Source organism: Ascidia mentula, chromosome 1, assembly GCF_947561715.1.
Source record: "Ascidia mentula chromosome 1, kaAscMent1.1, whole genome shotgun sequence".
Lineage (NCBI taxonomy): Eukaryota > Metazoa > Chordata > Ascidiacea > Phlebobranchia > Ascidiidae > Ascidia > Ascidia mentula.
Window position 1 is genome coordinate 17,703,909 of NC_138566.1, and position 20,948 is coordinate 17,724,856.

The 20,948-nt window shown below is 38.0% G+C and overlaps 4 protein-coding genes across 4 annotated transcripts; all 4 read right to left on the bottom strand.

Moving 5' to 3' along the window:
• Positions 1-1,977: 1,977 nt before the first annotated feature.
• On the bottom strand, positions 1,978-5,076 carry LOC145898427 (uncharacterized). Its single transcript, XM_082986875.1, has 8 exons — positions 4,751-5,076; positions 4,447-4,587; positions 4,102-4,278; positions 3,773-3,881; positions 3,596-3,710; positions 2,969-3,249; positions 2,503-2,687; positions 1,978-2,410 (listed from the first exon to the last, which is right to left on the bottom strand). The coding sequence occupies exons 1-8, from the start codon at positions 4,809-4,811 to the stop codon at positions 2,292-2,294; spliced, it is 1,188 nt and encodes a 395-aa protein (XP_082843001.1). The 5' UTR covers positions 4,812-5,076; the 3' UTR covers positions 1,978-2,291.
• Positions 5,077-6,356: 1,280 nt separating this feature from the next.
• Positions 6,357-9,092, bottom strand: LOC145910628 (uncharacterized). The gene is made up of 8 exons (XM_082997821.1): positions 8,926-9,092; positions 8,673-8,810; positions 8,190-8,366; positions 7,999-8,107; positions 7,822-7,936; positions 7,326-7,594; positions 7,050-7,234; positions 6,357-6,874 (listed from the first exon to the last, which is right to left on the bottom strand). Exons 1-8 carry the CDS (start codon positions 8,990-8,992, stop codon positions 6,663-6,665), a joined length of 1,272 nt encoding a protein of 423 aa, XP_082853947.1. The 5' UTR covers positions 8,993-9,092; the 3' UTR covers positions 6,357-6,662.
• A 2,836-nt stretch (positions 9,093-11,928) lies between these two features.
• Positions 11,929-13,635, bottom strand: LOC145888681 (uncharacterized). Its single transcript, XM_082979492.1, has 6 exons — positions 13,593-13,635; positions 13,195-13,303; positions 12,995-13,109; positions 12,459-12,748; positions 12,192-12,376; positions 11,929-12,047 (listed from the first exon to the last, which is right to left on the bottom strand). The coding sequence occupies exons 1-6, from the start codon at positions 13,633-13,635 to the stop codon at positions 11,929-11,931; spliced, it is 861 nt and encodes a 286-aa protein (XP_082835618.1).
• A 1,957-nt stretch (positions 13,636-15,592) lies between these two features.
• LOC145910127 (uncharacterized) lies at positions 15,593-18,210 on the bottom strand. The gene is made up of 8 exons (XM_082997154.1): positions 18,022-18,210; positions 17,709-17,855; positions 17,461-17,634; positions 17,027-17,135; positions 16,836-16,950; positions 16,391-16,671; positions 16,100-16,284; positions 15,593-15,971 (listed from the first exon to the last, which is right to left on the bottom strand). Exons 1-8 carry the CDS (start codon positions 18,080-18,082, stop codon positions 15,802-15,804), a joined length of 1,242 nt encoding a protein of 413 aa, XP_082853280.1. The 5' UTR covers positions 18,083-18,210; the 3' UTR covers positions 15,593-15,801.
• Positions 18,211-20,948: the final 2,738 nt, after the last annotated feature.

Genomic DNA, 20,948 nt, shown 5'->3' on the forward strand with positions numbered 1-20,948 from the left:
TACGACAAATCCAAGCGAGTGTAATGCTTTTCCTTCTACTGCAATCTGAAATTACATCAAATCAAGTAGTACTTTGTAATTAAGTAGACCTTCAGGATCTTCCATCACAGGGTCAAAAACTTTGATTATACTGTAAATAAAATGAGAAACTCAACCATTCCTATCATTCATGGTTTGCGACCAATCGTTAGTCTAAGAATAGTGTTACTTGTAACAAATGCTTAAAAACACTTGAAATCACATAATCTTTATCCTAGCAGTAATAACAACGTTGAATAAACGTAAAAGCGGTCCAGGAAAATTTGAAAAAATCCAAAATTAAATAAAAAAATACATTTAAGGCTTTATAATGACATAGGAATTTAGAAACATGGCTGTTGCATTTACAGAGAGCAATAAGTACATGATGCCGTTTTTTCACGCACACTTGGTAACAGGCAATTACACGGCAGCAGCAGTCAGGGCGGCCATTGCAACAAGGTAGTCAGACCGCTGGAATTTCTGCTTCATTCCAGCTACGCCGGAAGTGGAGCCATCTGCCGAAACAATAGTGTTTAGCTTGATAAACATGTTACATATAAAACAAGAAAATACACTAGATCTCAATTCTTTTGGCCAAAATCTAATTTATTACAGCTTACAATGGCAGCCAGGGAACACATATGGAAACAAATATTCTTAAGCGATGTTGATTCCTTTCTCAATCTCAGAAAAAAGCGGAGAGTTAGTATTGTGGCACCAGATGTCGAAGAAGTTCGATCGCAGCCGTTTTGCTGCATACAATTTTAACAATTGGAAATACTGCGTGACGTCTCGTATACCGTGACTGCAGTTGCGGAGCGTGGCCTTCATTTCCTGTTTGGAGTTTATCAAGAAGGCTTTTCCCCAGTAATGAATGCAGAATCAATTTGACACCAAGCAAAACGCCATTAACAGCTAAAAATAACAAACAGCCTTCGGTATAGTGATTCCTAAAGTGTACTTCGCAAAACTCTGCAGAAACCACTACATGTATAAGTTTTTAAGTGGCGCCAATCGAGGTGCCCATGTTGTTTTATTGTTACTGTCACTTATTGTTACCGAATAATACAAGGCCAATTTCAACGCAAGATAATTTTATGCATCAGTAAATGTAATATTTTTCTTGCCCGAAACCAACGATGCGGCAAAAACGTGTTAAGATTTGAGTTCTGCTTGGTTGTACTTGTTGGTTGTAGCTGTGTGGTGATTAATAGTTGCAAAGGCTCTTCGACTGTGAACCATGGTATACATTTGGAACTTTATACTTAACACAAGCCTCATCAACCAACAGAATAAATGTGATTTCGGTCTCGGCTAAAGTCGTGAATTTTGTGTCAGTACGGCTGCAAATACACACGCGCGTTACCATTACCAGTGCGAGGTTTTCCTAGTTTGAAAAGCATGATTTGAAAAAATTTTGAAGTGATTATTTGAGTGCCTTGCGGACTTATTATGATGTAATCCGGATTTTTGGTATCTGTATGTTGAATTTGGGCTTCGGCACGACTTGTGCCTCTGGTTTTTCGATTTGTCATGACGTCATGCATGACGCAGACAAATTGACGAGTGCTTTAATTAACGCGTAGTTTGTAACATGTCTTGATTCGTTCGTTGCACTGTGGAAAGTTACTGCAAAAATTACAAGTGGATACACAGCAGTTGCGCAACTGGGCGACTTGATCCAATAAATCTTCTGTTATATATGGCGTCAATTGTTAGTTAAATATTGTAATATGGCATAAGTTTTTCGCAACGAAATTGGTTCATTCGATACAAATGACGTTCACGTTTGGGCAAACAGTTTTCAATTTCAGTTTTTTTTTCTGTAAATGAATAAAATAGATCACCTCGTTTAGAGGTTATTGCAACATAAATTCCTAAATATAAGATTTTCTGCAAATAGAGCAAGAAAGTTATCGTCATGCTATGGCGTTTGACTACAACATCCGCAGAAACACTATTTACGTACGGGCCAAGACACATGGAAAGCATTTCCTTTTATTGTAACATGTAACTTAATCGAAGTAAGCAGCCGCCACCTTTTAACTACTTAAAAATACTTCAAATAGGATAAATGTCTTTTTTATATACAAACAGTAAATACAACACACAGCCAGTGCAAGGAGTACAGTTAAACAATTGACATAACATCCACCCGAGAAAATTTCATGCCACGTTTTACGCGAACGCTCAATTTCCAAGGAAATATAGATTCATATAAAATTACAAAATAAGCGAAATATCGCTTGTGGGCAATTCGTAACAGACAATTACAAGGCTGCAGCAGTCAGGGCGGCCATAGCAACAAGGTACACAGACTGCTGAAGGAATTGCTGCTTCATTCCAGGTACGCCGGAAGTTGTAGTAGCACCAGGGGCGGCGGTGGCAGCTGAAGAAAAAAATAAGTTTAGCTCAATGACCTTATTAAAAGTGAAACTGCCCAGAGCTTTATTTGTCTCTGGTGACTTTCTTTTAGCTTACTTTGGCAGCCAGGCAACACACTTGTTGTCATAAATTCCTCAGCGATGTTGATTCCTTTCACAATCTGAGGAAAAAGTTGTGAGTAATATGTTGGCAACAGAGGTCGCAGAAGTTCGATCGCAGCCGTTTTGTTGCATCTCGTCTTCCACATTTCGAGAGCTTTCTTTTGTACTTTATTGGACGAGCTGTAATACAACAGCCAGAAATGAAATAAAAATAAAAGCCAATCTAAATATAATGTGTTTGTTAAGATTTATTATACCAGGTCTATTTGAATAAGTGATACTGGCGATGCCTTTAATGTCGGAAAATATATATCAGAAAACGAAGATATTCCTACTGACAAAACAATTCGAGTTTTTACACGAAAATAAGGGGGAGAGAAATGTGATACTAAGTCTTCGTTAGCCTCCTGAGTGCAGGTCAACACCACTATTTCTCAAAGATTTCCATCCAGGTAACTTACACACATATCTCCTCGTGTGTCTGTGCGTTCAAAATATTGGGAATTTCGACGACTGAGATGTTATACAGATCCACGAGTATTTGACTGTCACACACTGGGTTGGGCAAGGTCAAGTTCGGCGTAACACTGACAAGCAACTGGGTGACGTTTTGTAGGTATGGTGCATCATGTTGAAGACAGGCAGTCTTGATGATGATAGTTCTCAAAGTCACATTGGTAATTTTAACCAAGTCGAAATAAGTGTTGAGGTTGTTTATGGAGGCAGTGCTCTGTAAATAACTCTGCAAACACCACAAAAAATAACATGTAAAAAGCTATAACTATGTCGCAACATGTTGTTGAGCATAAATTTCTTGACAGGAGAAATAAATATATATTGTTAGGCCTTTTCGCTGCATGATTAATTCATTTCGCGATGAACTAAACTAAAATTGAAAATGAAAATATTTTTTCATTCTAGCATAACTCCCAGTAAAAGTATTTTTTATCAAACTAGTATTGAAGATAATGCTGGAAATTAGTTCAACTAAAATTTCAGCACAATATCATTTCGTGAATTAGATTAACATTAAAATTATCTATTTATCTAAATACCATGTGGGATTTGTGGGTATGTCATTGCTTTACCTTATAAATTGAGTGCAGTTGGATAGGTAGTGAATCCAGTATGTTTGGGCAGTAACCACTCAAGCAGATTCTTTGCTCCTTCATCACACAGGCCATGGTCGAGTCTATGTTTGTGCTGAAAAAGACACACTTTATGGTTCGTTCAACGAGCAGGTTTGTGCGGTCACCAATACTTACACACATTGCTGGGTGCCCTGGTAAGGATAACCGGCCAAAAGCTTGTCGAAGCATGACAGACCTTTACTGTATACCTCCCTCATTGTACACTTAGGTAAGATTTGAATGTCTGCAAAATACCAGATTCAACATAGTGTTTATGCCCCCTGAAACTTTGGAAGAATTTTTTTTTTTGATTTAAAATCATCCACTTATTCAATAACCTACCATTCAAAAGTAAACAGTCATTTATTCAATAAACGACCATACAAACTATTGCATAAGACTTGAAAATATATGTGTCCTACAACTAAAACAAGGACGGCCCTATGCCTTTTAGCACCACCTACCATTTGAAGCTACTGGACCAGGGCATCCGCTAGGTGCCATTGGTGCGTTACAAGCAAAGGTGTTGCACGAGCTCCAGCTGCAGTTGTGTGGATTGGTGATGTTGTTTAGGGCTGCCAATTGTGCACATGTTTGACTGGTGGCTGCTGATGTGTAGCATGCTCCTACCTGAGTGATACCTGTTAAAGATAATGCTCATTCCATTGGGTTGCTATGGTAATGCCTCACTTTAAATGCATGAAAGCGCAATGGAACAGCAGCTAAACAGCTGATCTTTACAGGAAATAACCAAATATTTTTAAAAAGACATTCAAGAAGAAAAATGGTATTAAATGTATAATTGTTACCAGCGCCCGCCGATCCTTCATTTTTGTAAAACACTGTGTTCTGACAGGTTTGGTTTTGTAAACAGATCTTCCCTTGGTAAGAATCAGAAACCACAGACCCACTCACTGTCACTCTTTTTCCGCTGTGACAGACAATTCGCGCTACAAGAAACAAGAATGAAAAAAAATTTCAGTGAAATTCAAGAACATAACGTTCAAGTTCGCAACGCACCATTGCGTATGAATAGATCAATGTGTACACCGAAAATGAACAAACGCATATAATTCGTACGCCATTGTTTTCATGAAAATGAGTAGCTCTTACCGTTTGCGGTGTATGCAAGAACCATAACCAAGAGGAAGGGAAAAGCATTATTGAACGTCATGATCAGGTTGTGGTGATAACAATTACAACGGCTTATAAATCAGCACACTTGTGGTTTCTGCTGACAATATTAAGTTTTATTATATCTCTGACATAAATTTTCAAGCACTTTAAGTTGTTTAACTATTCTTCAGACTATGCTACAGGTTAGTGTGACTATAGTTTAAATTACAATAGCGTTTTTTACAATACGCAATGCAAAATAGACAAAACAGTTTCCTGCATCAAATCAAAATGAAATTGAACAAATCAAAAATTACTGGCAATTAAAAGATAAAGTTTTCCAACCTATCATGAAGCGCATGAAGTCAAAAAAATCATATTTCACAATATGTTTTCATGACAACAGACTTTGCGACCTCCAAGCTAAAGCACAAAACTAATCGCAAACTTTGAATGCCTTCCTTTAAATCCCCCATGGTTTCGAAAGGCACGCATTACGCCATTCTCCGTACTTTTACAAAAAATGTTTACCATAACACCCTTGACGCATTGGGGCTTTACGGTGACGCATGTATGTGATAAATTTGTTTTAACGACAGTCAGCACGCGCTTGCGACTGTTGTGGAAGCACTTGACCGCAGTGTGCAAAAAAAGTAGAAGCTTGTGGTATGTATACAGACCATACAATACATGAAGGAAATTTCGTGTATTGCATGTTCTGTAATACATACCCACGAGCTTCTATTTCTATAGTCGCATTTAAAACAAATCAATACGGGACGAAGAGATTTTGTGTAATAAGGATGCGTTAATCCGACTTCTTCGCCATCCAGCAAACTTTTTGTTGACTCAACATACTTAAATGCTTAATCCGCAATCGTTATCTCGCCAATTACTTGACTGATATTTCTTGAGTGATTAAGTAAATAAAAGTCAAGTTAATGACGTTTTCAAATTAAATCTTTTTCAAAATTAAATCTTTGTGGTTTAAAGGGGTCACGGGATCTCCTTTGTCTGTGCAAAATAGTAGTTAAACAAAAAATCCCCTTTTTCGAACCTGCGATCCGCATGTGATTAAGACAGGGAAGTAAACCTACGCAATAAAACATGGTCTGCGTCAATGTGGAAAGTCCGTCCGGGAGAATAGTGACGCAGTTACAGTACTTACCGCAAGGCCTCGCGTCATTGACGTAACTTCAAAACAAATGTTTCGTTATGATACTTCTGTCATGCTTCAACCTTGCGTTTTGTAAAAGTGACTGTATTTCGCGCTTTTCGGGGCCACTGCTTTAGTTTTGTAGTTAAACTACTGCAGGCTATGGCCTCAAAAAAGTGTCCAAGGCGCTGTAAAGTGATTGGTCTTAAGGTCCTATCTTTTGAAACCATGTTCCGCCGTGTGGGGTCCAAATGCCTAAGCTGCAACTAAGCTTTTTGACTAATTTCGTTGTGGAAATCAAACCGTAAAAAAACCTTAGAAAATATAGACCTGACACAACAAGAAAAATATATTCGTCGCGGTTAAGGTTGGGGCGGCAATACTAGAAGTGTAAAGTGTACTATTTTATTGTGATTTGTGATTATAATTTTGTATATACAGCGAATGTGAGTTGATGGATCATCTAGATCCATCACTAGGAAAAAAATTGCCATAAAAGCAAAAGCACTGCGAATAACTTTATTGAAAAATAAAGTTTTTCGGTGTTAAAACAGCATTACGGTGATTTGCAAGTGCTTGGAAAGTGATGAAGTACAGAAATTCATGTTGAAGGCTGTGGAGAAGTTTAAATAGCCTCCCATTTCGATTTATATTTACATAATACATTATAGATGCGAACTTTAAGCATGCACTATTCATAATTATTTGCCCTCAATACAAAAAATGTAAAATATATATTGTAAATCAAATGGGCTACATTAAAGCTGCAGCGAGGGTAGTTATTACAACAATATATAGCCATTGCTGAAGAAATTCCTGCTTCATCCCAGCTATGCCGGATGTTGTATGGGCGCCGACTAAAACAGGTGAAACGGTAGCATTGGTGGAAGTGTTGGAATCGATTGCAGTGTTCAGAGTGCTTGTTGAACTTACACTTGGCGATGAAACGGGTTTTCGAACTGGTTCTGTAAACATTTACTGTGTTAATTTAGGTTGAATTACATCTTCCTGTTGCTCACCAACAAAGTAAATTAGCCATACTATGCACAATGTAGAATTGCCCAAGCTAAGGCAGACATTTTGGTCTATGAATTTTCATCCTTTTTTTTCTTTCTTTAAACCTTTTCAGCGATAGCTTACTTGAACAGCCCGGAAACACGAATGTTGTAAAAAAATCCTCCGAAGCGTTTAGTGCGATCTCAACATCGGGGAAGAGTGGAGCGTAATAGCTTGGAAGCATACGCTCAAGGAAAATTATCGCAGCCGTTTTGTTGCATCTTGTCTTCCACATTTTGTGGGCCAGCGTGTGCAGTTTCTTCACCGATCTTAAACAAATTAAATGTAGAATAGTTAGATAAATATTGTTACATTGTGTTGAGTGTTCGGTCAGTATATTACAGAACAAGAACAACTTACACACATATCTCCTCGTGTGTTTTGGCGTTTATGATACTGGGAATTTCGACCACTGCGGCGTCATACAGATCCATAAATACTTGACTATCACACATAGGGTTTGGCCAGGTCAGGTTAACGTTAGAATGGGAGATGTTTTGTAGGAATGGAGAGTCCTTTTGTAGGCAGGCTATCTTATTTATTGCAGTTTTCATTGTAATATTCGTAAAACCAGTCGCGTTCAAAAGAGCGTCGAGGGTAGTAACGGAACCTGCTTCCTGTATTAAACTCTTCAAACAAAATACGGTTCAAAGTTCATGTTGATCAGGAAAATAATTTTGTTTGCATATTCGAAATTTAAATATTCGTACTAAATCCAAATCATCGCAATGCCATATGCTTTAAAAACCCTACGGCGAAGATTTTGATTTAGTTGCAATTTTTTTACAGCGAATAATGCATCAAAAAGACTGTAAAATGCCAAAGCATAAGTTAAAAATATACATTGATAAAATACCTGATACGTTCTATAAATTCTAGTAGATTGTGTATCTAGTACAGTGGGACAGTAACCGGTCAAACATATCTTTGTTTCTCTTGCCAGACAAGCCACGACTGCATCTATTTTCACGCTGCAGAAAAATGTAAATTTTGTCAGCAATAGACATTAATGTATGTTCGGGGAAACTCTTACACGCATTGCTGAGTGCCAGGGTAAGGAAAACCGGCCAAAAACGCGTCCGCGCATGCAAGAAGTTTGCCATACACCTCTCTTAAAGAACACATGGGTAGAAGTTGAATGTCTAGAAATAGGCTGGGTTCAACTGGAGAGTATTAGTCTCTAAGCTGAGACAAATAGCAATTCCACTTTCAACCAGCACCTACCGTTTCGTGCAACTGGTCCATGGCATCCACTAGGTACAATAGGAGGATTGCAAGCGAAGGTGTTGCATGAGCTCCAAGAGCAGTTGTAATGGTTGGTGACCCTGTATTGGGACGCCAACTGTGCACACGTTTGATTGGTGCCAGTTGGAATGTAGCATGACCCAACTTGGGTGATACCTGCCAACGCGTTTTCCTTCAGTAGTTTAAAATAACGCAATCACCTATGTATCACCAAGGTAATTGTAATCTACTCCTGTACTTAGGAAATTTATTGCAAAACGTGATTTGGTAATGGGCACAAACATACAGCTAAAGATAAATAAATAAAGGCATTGAAATAGGCACAATCTATGCAATGACCTTATTTGACTGTTCAGGTTAGAGATATGTTTATTTCTTAATATCGAAAGCATAAAACAAGAGAAAAGTGTTGTATATGTTCAATTGTCGTCATTTTATAGTAGGAAATATATTGTGTCTTACCAACACCTGCCGACACATTTTGGTAAAACTCTGCGTTCAGGCAAACTTGGTTTCGTCTGCAGGCCTTCCCACGGTAGTTGTTAGCGGTCACAATTCCATCAAGCAAAACTCTTGTTCCCTTGTGGCACAAAAGTTGAGCTGCAAAAAAATGATTTGGATTTCACAGACAAACACGCTTTTGAGCATAAATGGTAACGCCTGAGATAAACGGAGAAATATAAAGTTGTGCGTAACATACAAAAATAGCAGTTACCAGCATTTGAAGTTGCAACCAACGAAAGAATAAAAGCAAGATAAACCATATTCATCATCATATCCATTTTGCAGAAATTGTCAAACACAATGCGGTTTCTGTTTACAGTATGAAGTCTTGTTACCAATTCTCACTGCTAGTCTAAATTCTTCAGGCTGTAAAGTTGTTTCTAGTGGTTAGTATGTCAATCAGAAATTGTTTGCTGTTTCAGCCGAAACCGGTGTTCCTGCAATTCTGAAAAAAAACATCCGTTACATTAAATCAATCATTTCATCAATAATGTACTGCGTAAATGCCAAACATTGCCTTTTCATCAACTTTTATAACATTTAGTGAAATCGTCGTTGTCAAAAACGGTAAGACGGGATTTGAAACAACTTGTTTATTCTATATTGTGTCAATTACAGTATTGACAAATTGACTTGTCTGTTAAAAGCAATACAACCCGTAGCATTCGACAGGCGAATAAAAATGGTGGAGGTTATTTTGACGCTAGAGCGCACAGAAAACATAATTAGCGTCACAGTGAACTTGCATAACCTACTGGAACAGTCTAGTGCACCATAACTTTGAAACGTTTCATATTCATTTACATTACAGTTATTTTATAATTGTTTTTACCGTCTCTATGGAGCCATATTATGTGAAAAGAGCCACATATGTAACTCCGAAACCATAGGTTGAAAACTGTTGATTCGTGATGTGTTATAAGACACTTTATACGAACCCAAGACAGTTTTTAGCTAAACGGGGGAATGGGGACCATGAAATTATCTTCTAAGCCAAAGAATATAAAAAACGTCCAATCACTGACTGCAGAATATCGTTTCAGGTGAGCAAAAGGTGAAGTTATTTGTTCATTGCCTCATATATATTGCAAATACTCATAAACATTTAATATTTGTCAGTCAGTTTTTGTCAGTCAACTGTGCACGTACTGAAATTCAGGTTTTAAATATTTTTATTTACTTGTTATGTACAACAGTGCAAGATCACCACTATTGTGGTTACCTGAATGGATGGATGTGAGGTAATTTACTTTGCAATTTCCTGATTGTGTGATGCATTTCCTGGAACTGCCTTTGTTGTTGCGTCGAGGCAATTAGTCTTGTGCCACTGCATTGAAAAGTAATGAACGGAAAATTGCCCAATTTCCTCCTGGATTTATATAAAGAATTACACGATATCCCTTTCATGTTCACAGCCACGCAGTTTCGTTTGCCAACAACGAAATCATATACAATACAGACAATTTTCTTTGTCGAAGAAATCATGTACAACCGTAACTAATTTAGAGTCGATGAAGTTTATACACTGATTAGTATCTTTCCCACCAACTTTTCAGTAACGGAAATTCCCCGTAGACGCTATAGGGTACTGTTTCATCAGAGAATAAAGTTTTTTTTTGTGTTTGTCAATGTTATCATTTAAATCATGATTTCCATGTTTCTCTGTGGTGTTGAAAACAGCATGATATCTACTATTTGTGTTTAAGGGATGTCTGTCAATACAAAGTAAGTCTGGTGACACAATAACCACAAAACACGCCCACTGGACCCTTGACCGTGCCTTTTTTTACGGCTGTTTTTTTAATTTAACACAAATACGCTACCACATGCAGTACAAGACACGATTCACACATAAGGACAAATTATGTTGGACACTTCAGACAGTACACGACCATTTAGTTTTATGCAAGTATACAGTATGTCTTTTTTCACAGTTACGTACATTGTTCAAAAAATTACCAAATTTCGTAAAGGTCGGGCTCGTTTCCGCGTACTTGCTCATGTAAATAACGTATTTTGCAAATAACATCGCACAATTTGAAAAAAAATTGCTTGGTATATCAAAATGAATTCCAAATAGTTTTTCTGCATCTGTTAAATTTAGATTTTGTCGTATTCTGGCGCTTGAAAATGAAGTAACATCTTCCCAGCACACAATGACAATGGGGCACGAACAAAAAGGATGACACACAGTTTGTACATGCTTCTTGCAAAAAAGGCACATGTTACTATCTATTTTCTCAAAAGAATGTAATTGCTCATTGGTTGTCACGGCATTAAGATTTAATTTTTATTTGGAAGCTTCTTAGTTTGGTTTCTATGGTTGATATGTAGACATGCTTATAAACAAGGGGCCATGGGGTCTCTTTACTTAACCTTTTGTCACAAATATCTTGTGCTTTTGGTTTATGAGAGGCTCTATGTTTCAGAAGGGAATAAGTGTCTTTTGTTTTGTTCCGGGCATGCAAAGTCTGAATTATGGTATTGACATGGGACATGGGCGGTGGGACCATATCACACCGGGGATTTTACGAAAATCTGCGAAATCGATTACGTCGAACAAAAGGCGAATGTTCGTACCAATTTATCTACCGGATATAAAGCCATTTTAACTGGCAGAAATTAGTTGGTGCAAAACCGATTTTAATCGCGTGTTTGTAACTTTGGAGGCAATTTTATAATCTACGTTCAGTAGTTATCGGCCTGTAACTTCCTGGTAGAAGAGAGTCTTTTCCAGGTTTTGACATTAATCTTACCACCCCCTGCGCTTGCGTGTTGGAGAGCGATCCAGTTGCCGTTGTATATTTCCAAGCTGTCATAAACATGTTTTTCAAGTTATTTCAAAAGGTGAATAAAATTCTGCAGGAAAGTCATCTAATCCGGGAGATTTATTTTTTTCTATTTGCATAAGCGCCAAAGACCGACGATGTCAATAGGCGAAATTAGTATTTCTGTCAAAAAGAAAAGATCACACTCGAGCTGATTGTCTATATTACATCCTATTTTATACCTGACGGAGCCACGCATGATGAGCTCGGTGTACGTGTAATCAGCAAGCAAAAGGTTAAAAATATGCAGAATTTTAGGACACATCGCAAAAAAGTAGTATAAAAAATCACACACTATAAAGCATAATTAATCTGTTGAATTTAAATGTTGTCTGAAGACAGCCAATTATTTGCAAGGCATAGAATACACCGGTTATCTCTCGAAATTAGAGAGCAGCTGCTGTGAGGGCTGCCACCGCAACAAGATACAGCGTCCGCTGAAGGTGTTGCTGCTTTATTTCAGCTACACCTGAGGTTGTAAATTCGCCGGGATCCTGCGTCGCAGCTAAAAAAACATGTGTTTATTTGCATGTGTGTAGTTAATTTTTTGTACCCTTTTGAACTGCCCGCGTGTCCAGCAAATATATGTATTGTTAGCAATAACACCTATCACTCGCTTTACAAACAAATTACATCTACAACGGCTTACATTGACATCCAGGAAACACAAATGACGTCATCACATCCACGGCAATGTCAATTCCATTTTCAATTTTAGGAATAAGGTTAGAGTAGTACATGGGAATGGTTGGACGGAGAAGTTCGATCACAGCTGTTTTGTTGCATCTGGTCTGCCACATGTTGACCGTCATTGATTGAAGTTTGTTAATAGGCCTTGAAAACAATTAAAAAATTATGTTATTACTTTCTAAGCAACCACCTTGGGTCGCAAAAACACTTGACAGAAAAGTCATACTTGCAAAGCTCAGCGTGTGTTTGTGCTTTAAGGATGTTGGGAATTTCGGCGACTCCCGCATCGTAAAGATCCATGATCACTTGGTTGTCGCATACTGGATTTTTGAAGGTCAAGTTCAAGTTTAAACTTGCCAGCAACTGAGGGACGGTTTGTAGATAAGGGGAGTTGCTTTGAAGACAGGCAGTGCTGACAATATCGTTCCTAATGGTTGTGTCCAACAAAGAAGGAGGAAAAAGAAGGTCGAACAAATCGTTGAGGCTGGTGATGTGGTCTGCATAACGTATGGCTATCTAAAAATAAAAATATATTGATGATCAATAAATGGAGAAAGGGCAGTTAAAACGTTTAATAGCTTTGCAGAAAATATATCAGTATATCAATGCAAGCATCTAGTTAAAAATATAAAACTTTCCATAACAACAATACCACATTATGTTGCGTGGATTTTAAAAATCAATTTTAAAACTGCAAAGATGTGGTTTCTTTAGTATCAATACAAACCTATTTGCTACTGGAGAATGTGCCGAACTCGTTACCTGATAAATGGGCCGAAGAGTAACGGGAAGTGAGTCCAAGATAGTCGGACAGTAACCGATGAGACAAGTTTTCATTTCCATGGTGCCACATGTCAACGCCTCGTCGATGTTTGTACTGCAACCAAATGTAAACATAACGGATATATTTGCAAAGCACATAGGCTACTTTGTACTTTGAAAGAATCTTCTAAGACACTTACATGCACTGTTGAGTCCCCTGGTAAGGATAACCGGTCAAGAGCGTGTCAACACATGCAATAACTTTGCTGTACACCTCTCTTACAGTGCACATGGGTAGTACTTGAATATCTGGAATCAAAAATTTTTATTGGTAAAATATCGTTTTCTAACACAATTCAACTGCAAAAGGAGGTTCCGCAATGCGAACAATAACAAAAATCATCCATCTACATGCTGTTTTATAATTAGTGTTCACTGTACGCTTCGATGCGGTTTGTACGATTGGAAAAATCTGTCAGAACGTCTGAACCAACCACCAAGAAAGAAACCTGATCGACATTCGTGACCAGGATAACTTGGATTCCACTCCGGTGGTAAAAAAGCAACCAAAAATTTATCGGTCTTTAGCTCCACTTACCGTTTTGTGCTACTTGGCCAGAACATCCGCAAAGGTGCTGCATAACGTGTGAGTACAGCTAGGATTGCCAGTGACACCGTATCGGGCCGCTACATCTGAACAAGTGGTACTTGCTGTCGGAGGGTAACATCCTCCCACCTGATTTGTCATCCCTATAGCATACAAAAATGAGTTTGACCAGAGGTTTCCCTCATGTATGTTCAGCATTTCTAACATTCTTCGGCCCTAAACCTAAAAAACAACAGTCTGCAGTTTGTTTTAAGCGCAGTGTTGCATACGCAACGCTTTAGACCAATACGATGGTTACGAGCTTGTCGCAGAATATAACAAAACCAATTCCTCAGCATCCGTAAAAAGTACGGCGATAAAACTAAGCATGGGGCGCCAAAGGAATCTGGTAAAATCAAAATGTCACACTTAAACCTTGCCAAAAATAACAGTTTTATTGAGCGGTAAACTCTTTCTCCCATCAGTCACAAACACTTTCCATTTCAATTTTTGGAAAACATCGAGAAGGAACTATTCGAACTAAGCATGGGCCACCAATTAAACTCTTCTTTTCAACTCCCTTGTCTTAAACGCAACAAAATAAAACTTTACGGCACCTGTTCGAAGAATTAGGTCCTATCAAATACGCGGCTTGTTAGAACATGTTTTGTTACTACTTAATTACGACGGATGTTTGCGTTTTCGGACTCACCGTCAAACACACAAAGCAAGTTTAGGGAAAGCAGACATTTACGATTCTATCGTTGTTGTAAACCCAAAGTGGAATAGTCCTTGGTTGGTGAGCCGACAAGACCGGCATGAGATCTAGAGGTGGAAACCGTGTAATGTCTGCCAGAACCGAATATTTTACAGTATTTTATTACTTTTACAGAACACTATATTTATCATTCCTTTCAACTTCACGTTTAAGATAAACGAAAGCGGCGTAATGCGCTAAGGAAGCAAAGAAACTGAAGCATTGAAGCTAAAGTTACCTTGCTTGTTGTTAACAACGAAAAACAGACTGAATTAAACCCAAATGTTTTTGCTGCCTAATGCTTTGACAAACTTTCAAACAACAAACTCGGCGCGTTTGCATCATTTTGGAGCCCGATCGTGAGAAATTATAGACGCTGTTGCTGGTCATGATATTTGTGAGCTGGGAATGACAAATTGTCCTTTATCTTCAAATGATAACTCCAGTATTCCTTGAGCTGCTGTTGCTGCCAGGCATGATGTAATCTGCAACAACACTGACTATCTGGCACACAAAATAAATGCAGATTGTATTACCGATCTGATGCTTCCTGATCATATAATAATCAGATGCGCCTTTCAAACTAATTGCAACCCAATCTGATGGATAAAACATTATATTTGTTTCAGGACTTTATTTCAAATTTGCTTTAAAGCCAAGGGTTGTATGTTTCTGACAATCTTTGGCCTCCAGGAAATACCCCAGCAGTAAACTAAACTAACATCAGTAAAACGAAGTACTTTTATACAAACCTTCGGACAATAGTTGCACAATTACTGCAATTGGTAAGTCTTTTTAAAGCAGCAAGTCTCTTATTTATGTCAGCAGATCTATTGACAAAAATCTATTTTTCTGATTTAGGCATCATTAATTTATTATTCAAATAGAATTATAAATTATTCTGCGAATTTTATCCTAAAGGATACGAACTCGCGTCCTGAATTGTCCGCTTCTTGACATTGCGTTCAACTCTGTAGCTATCAATATCAGCGCACACACGTCTCAACATTTTGCATTACAAGCCGAGACGAGTTTGCTTGCAAAAAAATGTAACTGTTTCCTGATAAATTTTAATAAGCGTAATCGTTTTTTCTAACTACATTTCCTGACATAAGTTAGGGGTTTTGTTAGGTTGCCTAAAAAGACATACTAATCTGCAGACAATAGTTTCCTCAAAAGATACATGAGTTTCTCTATTTACTTACAGCAGTTTTAATAATAAATCCGAATGTGTTGTTCCTAATTAATTTATTACACAAATTGAAAAAATATATTGCTAAAATATTTAATGTGTACGGAAACGTGAAGACATGCCGGAAAAGCATGAAAAGACAAACAAGAATACTTTCGTCCGTACCAACGAATATTTAAAATCTCATTTAAAGTGAAGGTGACACATATTATACTCTAAACTACACATGCAGCTGAAATCAAACAATTGTCGCTGGTCGTTGTAGTTCTAAATTACAGGGCCGCTGCAGTGAGGCCCGCAATCGCTACAAGATACAACGATTGCTGTAAGAACTTATGCTTCAATCCAGCTACCCCTGAAGTCGTGGAGGCGCCTGGACCCTGAGTCACAGCTACAGAGGAGGAGGACCCGACTGTAGAAGCGCTGGAATCCTGGGTCGTAGCTGAATGAATGAATAAGTATACATGTGCTTAAAAAACAAATATGCACAATCGAACTGTATTCTTGATGGACGTCAAACTTTCTAGATTAAACTTCTTTCGTAAATAATTACATTCACATATAACTTACATCCGCATCCAGGGAACACAAACGTCGTCATCAAATCCACGGCAATGTCAATTCCCTTCTCAATCTCAGGAAAGAGTGATGAGTAGTAGGAGGGGATGATTGGACGGAGAAGTTCGATCACAGCTGTTTTATTGCATCTGGTCTGCCACATGTTGACCGTCATGGTTTGCAGTTTGTTGATTGGCCTTAAAAAGCAAACAAAGAAATGTCGTGATCGAATAGTGAGCAACAGAATATGCCCAGAAAATCAAACAGATTTTTGGGGGGTATAATCTCTACATGAAAGCTTACGTGCAAAGTTCCGCGTGTGTTTGTGCGTTAAGGATGTTGGGAATTTCGGCGACTCCCGCGTCGTAAAGATCCATGATCACTTGGTTGTCACATACTGGATTTTCGAAGGTCAAGTTCACGTTTAAACTTCCTAGCAACTGAGTGACATTTTGAAGATAAGGAGAGTTGCTTTGAAGACATACAGTGTTGATAATATCGTTCCTAATGGTGGCGTTAGTTAGCTGAACACCATCGAACAAAGCGTTGAGGCTGGTGAAGTTGGCTGATATCCGTACAACTTCCTGTAGTAAATACCAAACATAACAATGATCGATAGTTTATAGATCGGTTAAAGGTCTGCATTGAAAATATTTCAGAAGCCCTGGTTTTCAATATTCCACCCATTTTATGCCTTCAACTTTGTTTTGTTAACGTTAGGATGTGACGCAGGTGCTGAACTCTTTACCTGATAAATAGGCCGAAGAGCAACGGGAAGTGAGTCTAAGATGGTTGGACAGTAACCGGTGAGACAAGTTTCTATCTCACGGATGCCACACGCCATCGCCGCGTCGATGTTTGTACTGAAAACAAAAGCAAATATATGTGTTTTCGCAAAAACATTCTTAATTCTTTCAGTAATTATCTTTGGACACTTACAGACACTGTTGAGTCCCCTGGTAAGGATAACCGGTCAAGAGCGTGTCAACACATGCAATAACTTTGCTGTACGACTCTCTTACAGTGCACATGGGGAGTACTTGAATATCTGTAAACGTAAACTTTCTTTTGATAAAATATCGTCATGAAAGGACGTTGAGAAAGGAAAGATTTGCGAAAACGTTTAGAACTGAAATGATGCAACTCAATATTATTTCGTATTGTTTTGTTGTTGTTGCTGAAAGGCATTTCGTAAAGATTCTGTCGACTTTAGTTTACCGACGTTACATCTGCTATTTTATCCGCCCACGTTCAATTGTGCCAAAAGGGAATGTTCTTTGCAATTTAATTAGAGTGTCATTTTTCTTTGCTGTAGACTACCATATTTCGCAATTTAACACCTAGCCTTGTTGCCGGTCTTTAGCTCCACCTACCGTTTTGTGCTACTTGACCAGGACATCCGCTGGGTACTACAGGAGAGTTACATGCAAAGGTGCTGCATTCGGTGTGCGTACAGTTATGATGGCCAGTGACGTTGTATTGGTTCGCCAAATATGGACATGTGGTGTTTCCTCCCGATAAGAAACATCCCCCAGTCTGGGTCATCACTATCAAAATTGTGTTGTTATTTTTCGAATTATACTTTTTAGACTTGTAGTGAATGACGTTAGTGTGGACCAACCGACGCCAGTTGTTCCTGCATCGCTGTAGAAAACCGTGCTCTCGCAAGTTTGGTTTGCGGCGCAGATTGCTCCCATGTAGGTATCCGCCGACACTGAACCAGTAGCGAGTGCAGTGGCTCTCTTTCCGGAGTGACAAACGATCTGAGCTGAGAAATAATTAAACAAAATAAAAGGCCTCCTGTTTGTGCAAACAAACTTTATATTTGATAAACATGATTAGTTGGATCACCCAACTTTACAAATTAAAACAAATATATTCAATTAATTTTACGAATGATTTGCATGACACATCTTGTCAAACTTCGTACTTACCGTTTACGGTTCTAAAAATGAATATCACCAACACACTCAGAGGCGCAACATGAGATTTCATGTTTTTATTTCTAAACTAAGTTGTTTTAACACAACGTTTTTGTTTGGAATTCCTGTAGTAGTACTATCATAATCTTCAAATTAATAAAATAAATAACCGCTCACCATTACCTATGAATTGCCAACAAAGCATGCAAATATATGAGGTTGTTAAGATATTATATATGGCGCTTGGGTAAATTTATCTGCTAAACTCTTTCACCAAGCTGACCATAAGACATTGCTGACACAATCAACTTGCTTGCTACAAGATATCCTTTTGTTGCCTTGAAAAATACACTAAAATATCTTCATTGTATATCGAACTTCAGATGGTGGAATTCGGAGGTTAATCTTTCAAACTGAGGCCCAAACCTGTTCGTGATGGGTTAGGGGCGGATACTGTTTACTCACCAATAAGCACTCGTCCCGTACGTTTATTGTTCTATTCTTCTGACAGGTAACGTTCCTTTTCAACGCATTGTTACGGTGATCGGCCTCAAGGGGAATCGCGTATTGAAAAATGGGACGCACAAATAAAAGTTGCGCAATAGTTCCTTTGACTCTCGGCTGGTATTCTTCTCGCTTAGTTTACCCTGTTTGCTCAATTCACGAAAAAATTTTGATTTACCGTTGTCTGTATTGCTAACTTACTTTTAATTCCTGCGTAATACTTTTCTATTGCTACAATAACATTGGCATTTTTTTGATTGAGTTTAAATGCAAATATGAGGTTGTGTAGTGCGTATAACTACGTTTGCAGAAAAATTATTGCGTACATAAACCGATTTTCTCTAACAGCACCAAAATATCTGAAGGTATGCGTTTTTTTAACATGTGTGAGCAAAAAAAGTAAGCGCATGTGTTGTTCCTTTTGTAATGGAAATCGCGGTAAAATCTTGTATTGTCTTAGAAATGGACACAAGAATACTTGCAATAATAATTCCTGTTGGTTTCTCCCGTGTCTGCGCTCTTTTCTGATTTGACTCGTGACATGTTAGCTTATTGCTGCTGGTAACTACACCAGGCGCTTGTGGATACGAAAAACACGTTCTCACATGTTCCCATTAAAGCCCATCAAGGTATTTATTATGTATTCAAAACCATTCTTCGGAAAACTCCGAACACACACAATACCACAATGCTCGTCGTCTATGGCTTCAGTGCCTTTTGTTTGAGGTTCAAGTTTTTTATTGTCTGCTGTGTATGCCCAAGACAACAAGCACAAAATTAATTTGTTAACATTGACATTCTTAAACATGTCACACACAACAAGTTGCGCAATCTTAGCTTCCAGAAACTACACTAATGTGTGGCCAAACTTTTCCCAATTAAGCAAAATAAACAAATGGTCCAGTGACCAGAACACAGCAGATAGAAAACAGAGGCAAACTTTTACACAATCAGACACTACAAAACACAGAAGTATGAATCTTACAAACACGGTTAAATTAGCACACGCGTGTTTTTATGTATGGTTACGTATTATATAAAGTACACAACAACAAAGTAGTTTTGCAAAAATTTGCAAATACGTATTTGGCGCCGGTTAATCTTTGAAAATATTTTCTTTGTAGTGTCTTCACGTATGAATTCGTGACAATGTGGACAACACAAGCTTCTTTTGCTGTGATTGGACCAACAGATCTAGGGCGTCTAATTATACACGATAACTTCTTTGACGAGGTAGTGGTAAAATAATCAAGAAATCAAGCGTGGTGTGCATACTCTAAACAAACAAAGAAACAAACAAACAAGGGTATTCGTTGCACAGTTAGACCTAATAACTGCATGAAACTGCTTTTTGTGCTTTAATAATGCAGGACAGTAAAGTTTATGTTTGGCAACACGAAATTTTGTTTGATACCGATGGTAAAATAAACACAAAATCCTATTAAATATAATCGAATGTGAATTGCGTCGTTACACTAATCTAAGTGTGTATGCATGCTTCGCAATATTTTCGTCATAGTTTCCATGCTTAGATGTACTTTTGAATATATCAGAATTTGTACAATCTCCTATTGTATTAGTATCAAGGTAAGTTTATAGTAAGTTTATACTTGACACGTTTTGCATATTTTCGTGCTGAATAATACCACCACACATAATAATGACAGAAACCGCATACCCGTAAGAACCCACGTATTGACGTCGGAGATTGTGCAATGTGTTACTATTAATACATTGCATTGGGTCATGCGATAGCAACGGGCGATTACGCTTGACAAACATTCCAGGCAGGTTGTCAGTTTGCGTGCAAAAAAAGCACAATGTTGACCTCAGTAAGTAAGAATGTTTTAGGATACTGCATTTAACTCATTTTATGCACCACCCGCCAGGTGGGAGACTTTTATCGTCAAAGTTGGGTAATACCAACCTACAATCATTGGTAAAGCGCCCGACCCATATGCCAAGAAGAAAAACCTGATCAGAATTCGTGGCCAGGATATCCTGGGTTCATATCCCGGTATGGTCAAAAAAATATAACCCGCTTTCCCGCTTAACCATAAAACAAAATATTTATCATATGCTAGCAAACAATTAGCAAATATTAGTTGCCGGGGTGTTAACCCTTTAAATCTGCCAATGCTATTAAACTTTAACTGCCTACGATTCTAAACGACGTAAAACATTATTGTTCCTTAACAGTAATAACACCATCGTTTCTTTAGGTCAAACTCAACTTACCAGTCTCCGAAATTCAATCGTTATATGTATCAGGCCTTTTGTAAATCAAGTTTTGTAACACTTGTGTAAAGCAATCCGATTTATTGCAAAGTAACAAAAAACGGATTTATTGTGACAGTGCTGGCCTTCCAGAAAACCCTTCAACAGGCCGACAGATTTTAATGTTTAAATAAACAAAACATCCGTGCGCACAATTT